This window comes from Dasypus novemcinctus, chromosome 3, assembly GCF_030445035.2.
Source record: "Dasypus novemcinctus isolate mDasNov1 chromosome 3, mDasNov1.1.hap2, whole genome shotgun sequence".
Classification (NCBI taxonomy): Eukaryota; Metazoa; Chordata; class Mammalia; order Cingulata; family Dasypodidae; genus Dasypus; species Dasypus novemcinctus.
Window position 1 is genome coordinate 93,109,879 of NC_080675.1, and position 12,445 is coordinate 93,122,323.

At 53.6% G+C, this 12,445-nt stretch overlaps 1 protein-coding gene across 1 annotated transcript; it reads right to left on the reverse strand.

The window, feature by feature from the left end:
- Window positions 1-4,925: 4,925 nt before the first annotated feature.
- On the reverse strand, window positions 4,926-10,694 carry LRP10 (LDL receptor related protein 10). The gene is made up of 7 exons (XM_004474568.4): window positions 9,827-10,694; window positions 9,532-9,576; window positions 8,914-9,049; window positions 7,813-8,003; window positions 6,676-7,693; window positions 6,176-6,305; window positions 4,926-6,038 (listed from the first exon to the last, which is right to left on the reverse strand). Exons 1-7 carry the CDS (start codon window positions 9,855-9,857, stop codon window positions 5,448-5,450), a joined length of 2,142 nt encoding a protein of 713 aa, XP_004474625.1. The 5' UTR covers window positions 9,858-10,694; the 3' UTR covers window positions 4,926-5,447.
- Between the last annotated feature and the right edge of the window lie 1,751 nt (window positions 10,695-12,445).

The following is a 12,445-nucleotide window of genomic DNA, read 5'->3' on the forward strand; positions in this document are numbered from 1 at the left end:
ACCCCCACACACACATACCCTCCCCCTAGACACCTGGGGAAATTGTCCCGCCCCCTGATGTCACACATGCTAATGAGCAGTGATGTCAGCGGGATTCCCTCCTTTCTGGCCCCCCCCCTTCCTTTGTGTCGCTTTCCTCTGGGAGCGGGTGCGGGCATGCACACTCTGAATAGTCTGGTTAAGATATGAGTAGGACAAAGCCAGAGGGGCAGAGGAGATCGGGGTTCAGAGAGGTGTGGAGAGGGTCCGTGGATAAGGGAACAGAGGTTGGTAGGAAGCAGGAGTCCTGGACTGGGAGGGGACTCTTCCCTCTACTTTCCCTCCCTTCCAGGTCCACTAAGCCAGGATTAATCAGAAGAGAAAAAAAGAGGCAAAGCTAGTCCTCCCGAAGCTCCAAATTTCGAGGGATGGGGGGTGGGAGGAGGTGGTGAGTGCCAGTTCCTACCCCTCCGCCCCCCCACATCCCCCCCCAACCCCCCCCCACCCCCGCCCCTGCACAGCATTCCCTGGTGCAGCCACTAGGCTTTCTGGGCTGCAGAAGGCAGCCATGCGATGCTTCCTTCCTTGTAGGCATTCAGGATGGAAGACCCCCTTTACTGCTTCTTCCTTGCTTACTTCACTTTCCCTTGTGATTCCCACTTTTCCCTCTCCTTCCTGACACTCCCAAGCACCCAAACACACACTCCAGTTTCCTCTCATTCTCACCCAAAAATTTGTGCCAGGTGCTGTGCTAAGCACCTTCTTGCATTTTCTTTCAGTCTCATGATCCTAAGTCTCAGAGTGGTAGGTGAGTGTCCTGTCCCCAAATCGATCATGCAGCTGGAAAATGGGGATACTGGGATTCCCACCCCAGTATTTCCAATGTCAAAGACTGTTTTTCATCTCTATTCTATGCTGTCTTCCTTGTCTTAAATTTTCCAGTTGCCTCCCATTATGGGTGCAACCTATATTCCAGTGCGCAGTGGACTTTTCCAATGGAAGAGGCAAATAGTAATCCTGGGAATAATGTGCAATGACACTTCACTTACCTAAAGGTCAGCTACAGGGCAACATAGGAAAAGGTCTAGAGGGAGCAGATAGAACTCCTGAACAGTCAAAATATTTGTGCACTTTTCTCATTGTATAGACCCTCCATGACTCAGTCACAGCCTACTTATCCTTACGTTATGCACACTTTCAATGTGTCCGTGTGTACCAGTAGATTAGAAGCACATTTAGAGCAGCCAGTGACTGCTGATAGCTTGGTAGCAAGGGAGGCAACCCCACAAAAAGGCAAAAAAAAAAAAAAACCCAAACAACAAAAACAAGCCACCACAACAAAAACTTTTAAAGCAGCCATAGGCATTTAAAAAGCATTGTGAGGTAATTTAGCATCAAGGCAAACAACCAGGACACTGTTACAGCCTCTGGAGACATTGCTCCTGAGAAGCTGTTGCTTTCTATTAATGTTCCTCAGCTATCAAGAAAATTTTATGTTGTTTTCAGATGTGCTGAAGATAAGGATAACGGGAAGCGGATTTGGCTCAACTGATAGAGTGTCTGCCTACTACATGGGAGGTCCAGGGTTCAAACTCAGGGCCTCCTTGACCCGTGTGGAGCTGGCCCATGCGCAGTGCTGATGTGCGCAAGGAGTGCCATGCCATGCAGGGGTGTCCCCCACATAGGGGAGCTCCATGCGCAAGGAATGCACCCCTTAAGGAGAGCCGCCCCTTAAGGAGAGCCACCCCATGCGAAAAAAGCACAGCCTGCCCAGAAGTGGCGCCGCACACAAAGCTGACATAGCAAGATGATGCAACAAAAAGAGACAGATTCCTGGTGCTGCTGATAAGATCCAAGTGGACACAGAAGAACACACAACAAATGGACACAGAGAGCAGACAACAGGGTGGGGGGAGAAGGGGAGAGAAATAAATTTAAAAGATAAGGGTAATATTTTGGAATGATTTCCTTCAAAAATGACTTTCAGAGAGTGGATGTGGCTCAAGTGGTTGAGTGCCAACTTCTCATATAGGAGGTTCAAGATTCAATCCCCAGCCCTGGTACCTCAGGAAAAAAAAAGTTTTAAATGATAAAATAGTTTTATGTATCTGGAAAACCCACTTAAATGGTTGGACTCATTTCTGTGATATCATATGAGAGTGACTCAGGGGGCTGCAGACCTCAGCAACCATGCTCCACCGTGACTTGTGCCTGCCCTCAATCCACTCTTGGACCACAAAACAGGCTGGGTTTCTCTTTGACACCACTTCCTTGTCCTACTGGAAATTGTCTTCTGCTGTCTGCTAGCCCACGTCCAGGCTCCCTCAGGAATGGGAGGTTCTGTGGAGTAGTAGGACAAGTGTGCCACTCAGTAGTGACTGGGCTAGTCTCATAATTTATCTGGAGCTGCTCCCAAACCTGTAAAATGGGGCTAGTTAACCATTCTCGTGGCACAGCCTTATTATGAGGGTTAATTGCATGGGATAAAGGGTCTGGAGCTCAGCAGATGCCCAATAATTCAGCCTCCTTGGTGCTGTGAGAGGTGAGGTCTGTTTGGCTAAGGGTCCTTCATTCGCTCCCAGCAGTGCTGGTCCTGCTCCTTAAGGACTGAATTCCGGCACTTCTGTTATTTCAGACTCCCTGAGTCACTGCCTGATCCCCACCTCATGCTGAAAACACCTGCCTTCCCACCACCCAAGAACCTCAACTTGGGCCCACACTGAGATATCAGACACCTTGGATAGTGTTGTCAGTTCTGATGGGACCTGAAGTGGCCTCATTTCTTTTCCTTGGGCCCTGGTGATAATAAACTTGGGTGATTGCTCCCCAGCACCCCATCCTCACTTGGGCAAGACCCTCTCTGCCTTCCTCATTCTGCCTGTGTAAGGTCAGTCCTCTCTCCCCACCACTCTGAGCTTTGGCTGGGTCTTCATGACTGGCAAAAAGCAGTGTTACTGGGAAGCGCATATGGCTCAAGTGATTGGGCTCCCATACCATATAGGAGGTCCCGGGTTTGATTCCCAAGGCCTCCTGGTAAAGGCAAGCTGGCCCACGCAGTGTACTGGCCTGCACAGGAGTGCTGGCTCGTGTGGAGAGCTGGTGCAGCAAGATGATGCAACAAAAAGAGACAGAGAGGAGAGAGTAAGAGACGCAGCAGGCCAGGGAGCTGAGGTGGTGCAGGAGATTGAGCACTGCTGTCTCACTCTGGAAGGTCTCAGGATCGGTTCCCAGTGCCACCCAAAGAGAAGACAAGCTGACACCAAAAAATGCACAGCAAATGGACACAGAAAGCAGGCAGCGTGCAGAACACAATGGGGGTGGGGGTGGGGTGGGATAAATCTTTTTTTTTATTTTAAAAAAGCAGCTTACTGCTTGTACCTCCCAGAGCACCTACCAAGACCCAGAGAAAATTTTGGCCAGCTAATATATAAGCACAGGCCTCCCCAGTGAACACTTCCCTAAAGCGCTCCCTTCGGTGTTCTGAAGCATCCCAGGAGAGGAACAAATTCTTTTATCTTAAATCTTTGTCTACTTTCCAGTTGCAAATACCCCTGAGAGGGAAAAGGTCTGGAACAGGTCAAGGGATGAGGATGTCAGGGGGAAGAAAGGAGCAAGGGAGAGGGCAAAAATCAGGTGATGGAGAAGCAGGGGAGAGGAAACGGACATTTCTTGCTTCGCTGTTTTAGCTAGACCTGACACTGGTTAGACCCAGGGATTTTCTGCACTTGAGAGGGAGGACCCAAAGGGTGAACAGTAACTAAGAATCAGGTTCTGTGGAGCCTCTTCCCCAATCTCATAGAGTCTGGAATGAAAGGAGGTAGGGTCTTCCCTGAGCCAAGATGCCAGGAACCCAGGCCTGCACATGGGGCCATACCCACTCCCTGGCTCTTCCCCAGGCTGTTGCTCACTAGGAAAGAGGACCCATTAAGTAGGCTGGGCATGAGGATGTGCACAGGGTATAATCAACAGGGTCCCTCTACCGGAGCATGAGGAGAGGCTGTTCAGGCAGGCAGGGAGAGCCTGGGGTAGCCCCTTCCTCTGGGGACTGGTTCTCTTGGGAAATGCCTCAGCTCTGCTCCTGCGACATTACTCCCATTCCCAAGGGCTCCTCTGTATCCTTTGCCTTGATTTTCCTTTCAAAGTCTGGGGCAGTTTCTGTCACCCTGACCACCGGAGGCTGGGTTCCAACATTTCTTACAGATTATTCCCTCTTCCATCAGTTCTTCAGCTCTGGCCACTGCTTGCCCTCCAGTCAGTCCACTTTCCTTAGGAGGTCCAGAGTCCAGCCTATAGCTTTAGCCCTCATGTTCCCTTAGCTTGCTTGTCCTGTAGACCTCCCTTGCCCCTAGAATTCACAATTTTATTCCAACTGCAGACAGCATTCTGTAGAATCCAGTTTGGACCTTCTTCCAGGAAGACCTTCTGGATTTGACCAACGTGAGCCAGCATCTTCACACCCTGAATATTTGTGCTTTTTCACTTGACTTAACTTTGCCTGTTTCAGGTTTCCTGGCTGAGACTTCATCTGTCTTGCCTAGAACAGACCATAAGTGCCTGGTGGGGGTGGAGGGCAGGAGTCACGGCTCCTGTGTGCCACCAGGGACATTCTGCTCCTGTGTTCTATGCTCTGGGAGTACGCCAAAAATGGGAACCTTCCTGGCTGCAGGGCCCAGCTGATACCCCAGACTTCCAGCCTGTTAGTGAGTAAAGGGGTTTGGTGCTCACCCCTGCTTCAGTCAATGCAGAGCTGTGCCCCAGGCAATGCAGGCAAGTGGAGAGGGTTTGTCCCTAGGGTTCCTAGAATTTTCTTACCCTCTGAGTGGTGTAAGACTCATAGGTGGAGTGATTGGAAGACAGATGGGAAGACAGGCAGGTGAAAAGGCAGAGTGGGGAGGAGGAGCCAAGGTAGAGAGGCAGGGCTCAGGTTCACAGCTAATGTGCAAAAATTTTAAATTTATGATTCCTTTATTTTTGACCTTGACTCCTTAGGGAATGACCCAGTTATGGGACAAAAGCATTTGTTGCACTCTCTCTATGAGCCAGGCCCCGTAGGGTAGATCGAGGCTGACAGAACCTCAGGTCCTGCCCAAATCCTCCCCTTGGGAGCGAGAGGTCTCCAGGCAATGGGCGTCCTGGTGCTTAAGGTCACTTTTGGGAGGGGACTTGGCAAGGATGGAGTGTCCAGGTCTTGTGACCCTTTAACCCTCTAAGATCTTTCCTTTTTAAAAACAGTCACCTGCATAGTGGTGATGTGGGGAGCAGTTGGTGGTGGAGGGACTGGGGTCTTTGGGCTGTGTGCAGAGAGGGCTGTGTGTGTGCCCTCTCCCTGCCTGAACAGGGACAATGGGAGGCCTACCAAGACCTCTTAGACTGAGGCACAGGGAGGGGCGTGGTGGAGGGGGAAGCTGAGCTGCCTTCTAAAGGGTTGTTGCTGTTGTGAGCAGAACCCCGAGGGAAGCCAGGTCCCCTCAGGCAAGCAGTGGCTCATCCTCCCCCTCAACCACCCAGACCTCAGGCTCTGACAGTGGCAGAAGAAGTACGTCATCCTCGTCCTCTGGGGACAGGGGTGCTGGGTGGGGTCCAGGTGGAGTCCAGGCTGGCCCTGTGGGCCGCAGGCTGGGCAGGAGACGGCCCCGCAAAGCCTGCACCACTCCAGACAGCAGTGATGGCTCTAGGGGTGCAGCGGGCAGGGGCCTTGGGGCCTCAGGGAGAGTAGGGAGGGCTGGGGACAAGCAAGTAGATGGGAGGGGGGCCTTGACAGGCAGTGGAGGTGCCTCCTCCCCATCCTGCCCGCCTACTGCCCCACCTTCCCGGGCTGGACCTGTGCTGCTGCCCTCTGGGGCCTCAAGGGGAGCAGCAGCAGGTGTGACCGGGGATCTGGTCTCAGGGGCCCGTGCTTGGGGGTTGGTTCGAGGAAGCAAACCCCAACGGCGGAGACGGCGTACCAGGCGGCGCACTGCACGGCCCCGCTGGCGGCGGCGGGTGCCTGAATTACTCCCTGGTGTCATATCTTGGCGCAAGATCTGTAGCAGAGAACGCAGGTTTCCCAGTACTGAATTCTGCAAGGAGAGGAAGCAGACATTAGGGCTGGAGAGGAGAGGGAAGGCTGGAAGCCTGACAGGAGGAGGATGGGATAGCAGGGCCGCAGTGAGGCTGGGACCAGGAGGTGCTAGGGCTGGGGGGAGGGGTGACTTACGTCATTAGGGTTCTCTGTAGGGAAGTCCTCTACAGGTGGGATGGCACCCTGGGCAATAAGCTGGCCATAGGACGGGGGCGCCTGCTGTTGCACAATCTCGGCCTCCATCCGGGTGAGGGGAGCAAAGATGCTGGAAGGAGTGAGGGCTGCTCAGTCATTGGGGGGCTCCCAGCCAGAGCAGGCTGCTCTGGAAGACCCCTGCCCCAGCCCAGGCAGGCCTTCCCCTCCGCACCCAGGCCAGGACAGATGGAAATGGCTTTGGCTGGCCATGGCTTTCCCAAAAGGTCCTTCCTTCCTTGAGATTGCTTTCAGAATCTACACCTGTCCTTCTTTCACTGAGCAACCCTGTCCCACAGCTGGACAACCCTAGGACCCATCCCAAGAGCTCATCTCCCACAACCTATCCCCAAGGTGGGCACCTCCATTAGTTCTCCTGGAGCTTCATGGGCCCAGTCTCACCTCAGTCCCCACTCCTCCACAGCCAGCCCCACCTCACTGACCTGTACTCCTGGGTGCGTATGGCATAGAGCTTGCAGGTGCAGCCCAGGGCAATGACCAGCAGGAGGCCACACACCAGGCTGCCAATGACGGCGGCTGTAATGACTTTGCGGGGCAGGGCATAGGAACAGTCCCATTCATCGCTGCCATCCGCACAGTCTGGCTGCCCATCGCACACCCACGTCTCATACACACACTTCTCGTCCCGGCATCGGAAATTGCCAGGCTGGCAGTGCCGGCAGCGTCTCTCATCTGCTCCGTCGGCACAGAAGGTCTGGTAGTTGCAGCGGTCAGCAGGCAGATAGCAGGCTGTGGCACCAGGGGTGCCGGCAGGCCCACAGGGGAAATGACCCAGTGGGCAGCTGGGGCAGTTCTCTTCGTCTGTGCCATCGGCACAGTCCCACATGCCATCACAGCGTTGTGCTTCACTGTAGCAGCGCTCACCTAGGCCCTCGCCACTCCCTAGACCTGAGCCTGAGCCGCAGGGCCGGTCCCAAGGCAAGCAGTAGCCCCGCACATGGTAGGTAGCGTTGAACCCCCGACCACTGCTCCAAGCAACTGTGTGGTAGGCCACGACGGCCTGGCCAGACAGTGTCTCCACGGTGACAGCCTTGCCATTGCTGAAGTAGGTGAGGCTCCGCAGCAGCCTGGGGGTTTCGGGGGGCCCAGCACCATCATACACATACACGGCATCCCCATAGCCCAGATCCAGGGCCGTGAAGTGCACTGCCAGCCGCCGGCCATCATGAGGGTCCAGCAGCCAGAGGCATGACTGGGGATGGGAGCCTGCGGCCAGGTTTGAGTATCCAGGGGAAGAGAAGACCCCATAGAAGTCCTCCAAGGTGCGATTGCAGAGCAGAGGGGGGACAGGGGCTGGAGTCAGGTCAAGGAAGGGGTCTGAGCTGCAGTCTGCCTCATCGGAGCCATCCCCACAGGCATCGACCCCATCACAGCGCAGGGCCCAGGGCACACAGTGGTGGTTCAGGCACTGAAACTCTTCTTGCTGGCACGCCATCCAATCTACAGAAAGGTACCAAAGGAAGGGGCTGTGAAGCACCAGGGCTTGCAGAATTCTCCCCTGCTCCCTGGGGCTCCACTGCCTGCCCTAATGGCCCCATGGACATCCCTGTCCGGCCCACCTTGGCTGTAGGAGAGCAGAAAGCCCTGGCCCATGGGTGCTCTGCCCCCAACATAGCTGTAGGTGATGGTGACGTTGCCCCCGGGCAGCTGCAGGGGGCTGGCAGGTGCCTCGCACAGGGAGATGAGTGGCTGGAGAGGGGACTGCAGGATTAGGCGTTCTGAGCCACAGGCCAGGTGCAGCCTCTGGAACCTACAAGGATAAAGTAGAACAGGATATGAGAGGTTCTTATATCCTGCTGCTTACCTCCTTCCCCAGGACACCAGGCCCTTTCTGTCCCAAGAAGTACAAACACCTGCTTATCTTCTATTCAAATAATCAGAATTGCTTTGTAGTCAATGGGGACAGTATTGTCACAGAGGCCAGTGGCATCATGAGACTGTAAGGTATATCCTAGAGCCCCTCAGAAAAAAATGATTTGTGCTTAGAGACTGAGTTAAGAGCAGATTTACTGCTTTCTAGTCACCCAAGTACGGTACAAGCTGTCAGTGGCAACTGCCATACAATTCAGCTAACAGGACACACCATTCCCTCCCAGTGTCAGGTCATGAGACCTGATATCCCCGTGGCAGTCTGACTCCTCTACCCCAAAAACCTCTCCCCAGATTGCCCTCCCCCCTCACCTAGCCCTTTCTGGGTAAATTCCTGGAAAGTGAACTGTTTGAGGCAAATAGGAACTTAGCATGTGTCCCAACCCCACTGCCCAAGATCCAGAGGAGCCTGGGGGGATATCTGGAATGTTTAAAAGACTTAGGGAGGCTGAGGAAAGTTCTGAGCTGATAGAGGGAGTATCTTTGAATCCCAGGCAGGGGCAGGCAGTGAACTGAAGGACTCAGAGCGATCATATCTGAGACCAGGGGTTATTTCTAGAGTGACTGCTGTCCTTCAGAAGTGCCCAGGACCCAAGCTGGATGTCCCAGGGCCACCCTAGCCTAGCTCAAATTCACCATGTCAGGCTTTTAAGGCAGACTAAGCCAAATCAAATTCTACTCTTTAGCTGGAGACAGGTATAGAAATTCTGTGGAAAAGTGATCCCAGGAGACTTTACCAGGGTGGAGCAGAGGAGGTGGGGAGAGGAAAAGAGTCTTGCCTTACTTCTCACCTGACTGTTACAGTCTGCTCCTTGCTCCCCAGGATGAGCCAGGTGCAGTTGGCTGGGGAGCCACGGCTGGCCCGACCCAGGGGCCTCTGTAAGGTGCCCTGTACTTCCAAGAGCACTGCCGGGGGGGCCTCACAGGCTGCAGAGAGGAGATCAGGACACTGGTTGACAGTCCCTAGCATCATTTCTAGGCTTGAGGCCTCCAAAGGACTGGGCTTTTCATGAAGAAGCCGTACCCCACCCACACACACACATTAGGGTCACAGTCCTCTGCTCCCTCCCTCTCCCCACCTTCTACACATTGTTCTCAGATTCACCTTAAAAAAATAAGCCAAAAAAGATTCTGTGGCCTGCTTAGTGCCAGTCACTGGGCCAAGAGGAACAGCAACTACTGTCTCAACCCTCAGGGAGGGTACATTCTAGCTAGGGTGATCAAACATCCATACTCATTAAAAACAAAATGTAGTAGAGAAACCACCAAGTGAGGACCCACACTAGGTCTCAGTTTCTCCATCTATAAGACAAAGCATGGATGAGCTCTAGTTCAAGACTATGGTAGATACCAGAGGACAGAGTCCTTTTGAGTCCCCCTTTATTCCCAAGCGCGCTCCCTCCACTCACCACGGTTTGGGAAAATGATCCGGTCTAGATGGGCCAGAGCGCCCCCTACAGAGGAAGGGCGAGAAAGGGGAGGAGAGCGCGTCACCCTCAGTAGTTCTCTTCACCTGGGTAACTCAAGTAAAGGAAGCCGCCTGGGACTTCCGGGCAGTTTATGAGTGGGGGTGGCGGGGCTGGGGGCTCGAGCAGGCAGCGTGGGGTGACAGGTCGCGTAAGAGGAAGGGAATCGGAGCGTCGGGACCCGGTGACAGTCCTGGGGGCGGGGTGCCGGCGGGATAGTCTTGTTTGGGTTTCTTACCCAGGAGGAGGAGGAGGCTGACCAGTAGCATCCTGGGCCGTCCGGAGGTACAGGGAGCGTCTCGGAGCTTCGGTCGTCTAGGCGGTGGGGAGGCGGCGCGACTCCGGGCGTCCAGGCCACCCGGTGCCGCCTCCCCGAGGGGCCCTACGGCCCGGGCTCCTCGACCCGTGCTCTGAATGCCAGGGCTGGGGGCTGGGAGGCGCCGGGGGAGCCGGGGCGGTGCCTCTCGCCAACTTGAGAGTTGTTTTCGCCGGCGGCCGCCGCGCTCTCTCCCGGGCCGGCTTCAGAAGCCGCGAGACTCGGCGCAGGGCCCCGGGCTGGAGCGCGCCCTCGCCTCCAGTCAGCCCGCAGGCCGCGAGCGTCCCGGTCCAGGCCCGGCCGCCACCTGCCGGGTCGCGGTCGCTTCTTCCGGCCAAACTTTGTCGACTGTCAGCCCCCAGGGCGGGCCCTGGCGCTGTTCAACTTCTCCTGCGCGTCCGGCCGGCGGAGCGCGGCGGGGAAGCGGGGGGGGCGGGGGGCGGGATCGACCGCCCCTGCCCAGGCGGTGCCCGCCCAGGGCTGGGAGGAGTCCGGGGGGCGGGAGGGGGCAGGTGACGAGCCTGGCCCCTCCCCCTGCCAATCAACGCTCGAGCCCCGCCCACCGGCTCTCCCTAACGCCTTTCTGGCGCCGCCTGGATTTGTCAGATTGGCCTATGACCGGCCGTTTCAGCCTCCACTTTGTTTAGTGCATTCGGTGTAACGCGTTTGTTGTTACGGGGCACGTTTGTAACTTGTGTGACAGAGGACGTCTGCTCCTTCCTTCACTGTCACTGGGAGTTCTTTCCTCTCGATACAAGTCCGTCTCTGAGATCCGGTTGCCCTTTCTGTGGCGAGCCTCTATTATAGCAGTTACCACACGGGATCTGTTTATTCCTCATTCCCGCCCTTGCCCCGCCCTTTCCCTGGAAACTGAAACTTCCGCGGGTTGGAGTCTAGGCTTTGTACCCTTTGTACCTTTGTACCCTTTGTACCTTTGTACCCACAGGGTATCTCTCCAGCTGGGAGACACAGTAAGAACTCAATAAATGGCAAATGAACGAATAAATATGCTATGCCCTCACCGCTGTGGCTATGTGACCTTGGGAAGATTACTCATCCCCTCTGTCTTCCTCAATTGCAAAATAGGGCTAATAGTGTAATGACGATTGCGAACATTTAGGAAAGAAATTCAGGTTGAGCAGTGAGCACAATGCCTGCCATATAGGAAGTGTTCCATTATTGGTAGCAATTATCAATGCTATTCTTCCCAGGGGACATTGCTGATTTATGTAGGTTAATTCCAACATGAACTTCTACCATGAAGTTACTTGGCACTGAAAGGAAATAATGATAAATAATAATAGCAAACATTTCTGGCACAGGGCTAAGTACTTTACAAATATTTGCTGATTTAATTCTCTCAACTACCCTATGAGAGGTAGATACTGTTGTTACTCCCATTTTACAGATAAGGAAACTCAGGCACAGAGAGATTAAGTCTTTTGCCCAAGATATGGAGCTAGTTGATGGTGAAACTAGTGTCTGCAGCCGGGTGTTCTGGCTCTGGACAGAACCTACATTTCAATCCTTAGTGCTCTCTGCCCTATACAAAATAGTAAAAACAGCTCTTTTCTGTCAATGGCATTTGTTGTGGGGCCCTCAGCAGCGCCCGAAGCCATGGAGTTGACCATAAAAAGGCCTTTCTTCCCCTTGGACCTTGGTCATATGCCCCAACTCTCTGTGCTCCCCACTGCAGCCTTTAGGGATTCCTGAGGGGTGAGATAGAACCTGACTGTGGCTGGAGGGTGTTGAGCAAAGGGAAGCAGGGCATAAGTGACCAGTGGGGGAATTTCAAATGTTCAAGTCCTAGGAGAGCGCCGGGAGGTGTAGGTTGAGGGCTGGCTCTGTTCTGTGCTGGGCGCTGTGCTTGGCTAATGTCTGGAACTCCTAAGCCTTCTCTTTAGCTTCAAGGAGCTCACAGACTACTTGGGAAGAAAGGCCAGATACATCAATTAAAAAGCTAGACAGCCAGAGGAGTGGGTGTGTGGGAGAGGGGGGCGGATTTGGAAAGGAAGTGGGAAAGGTGGCAGGGAGCTGGGAAGAGAGCCAGGATTTTGGCAGGGTGGGGATTAAGGGCTGGGATACTGTAAGGGGACAGTAGCAAAGGAGGCTGCTGAGGAAACAAAACCAGAAAGACCTAAGGAAAGCAAAGTGGCTTTCTGGAAGAATGGATACCCAAGGAGGAATGAAATACCCAGAACTTGAGTTAATGAGTAAAAAGTAGCTGAATAAACTGAAATTTGCAAAAAATAAAATAACGACCTATGGCCTTGAGCCATCATCATCATCAGGAAGAAACAGCCCCAGAGTAGAATAAACTTTTATTCCATAAATATATATATATATTTATATATATGTTCCATAAATAAAAATATATTTTTATATATATTCCATAAATAAATATATATTTTTATATATATTCCATAAATATATATATATATATATATTTAAAGCCCATTGTCTGGACTCTGTCCATTTGCTGTGTGTTCTTCTGTTTCCGCTTGCATTATCAGGCAGCAGTGGGAAACTGGATCTCTTTTT

Bases quoted from the DNA above. Each gene is read 5' to 3' on its own strand.
- LRP10 (XM_004474568.4), bottom strand. From the start codon at position 9,857: ATGCTACTGGTCAGCCTCCTCCTCCTCCTGG. The intron at 9,577-9,826 runs GTAAGAAACCCA...CTTCCTCTGTAG, and splicing joins CAGCCTCCTCCTCCTCCTGG to GGGGCGCTCTGGCCCATCTA. The intron at 8,004-8,913 runs GTGAGAAGTAAG...TTATCCTTGTAG, and splicing joins GAGCAGACTGTAACAGTCAG to GTTCCAGAGGCTGCACCTGG.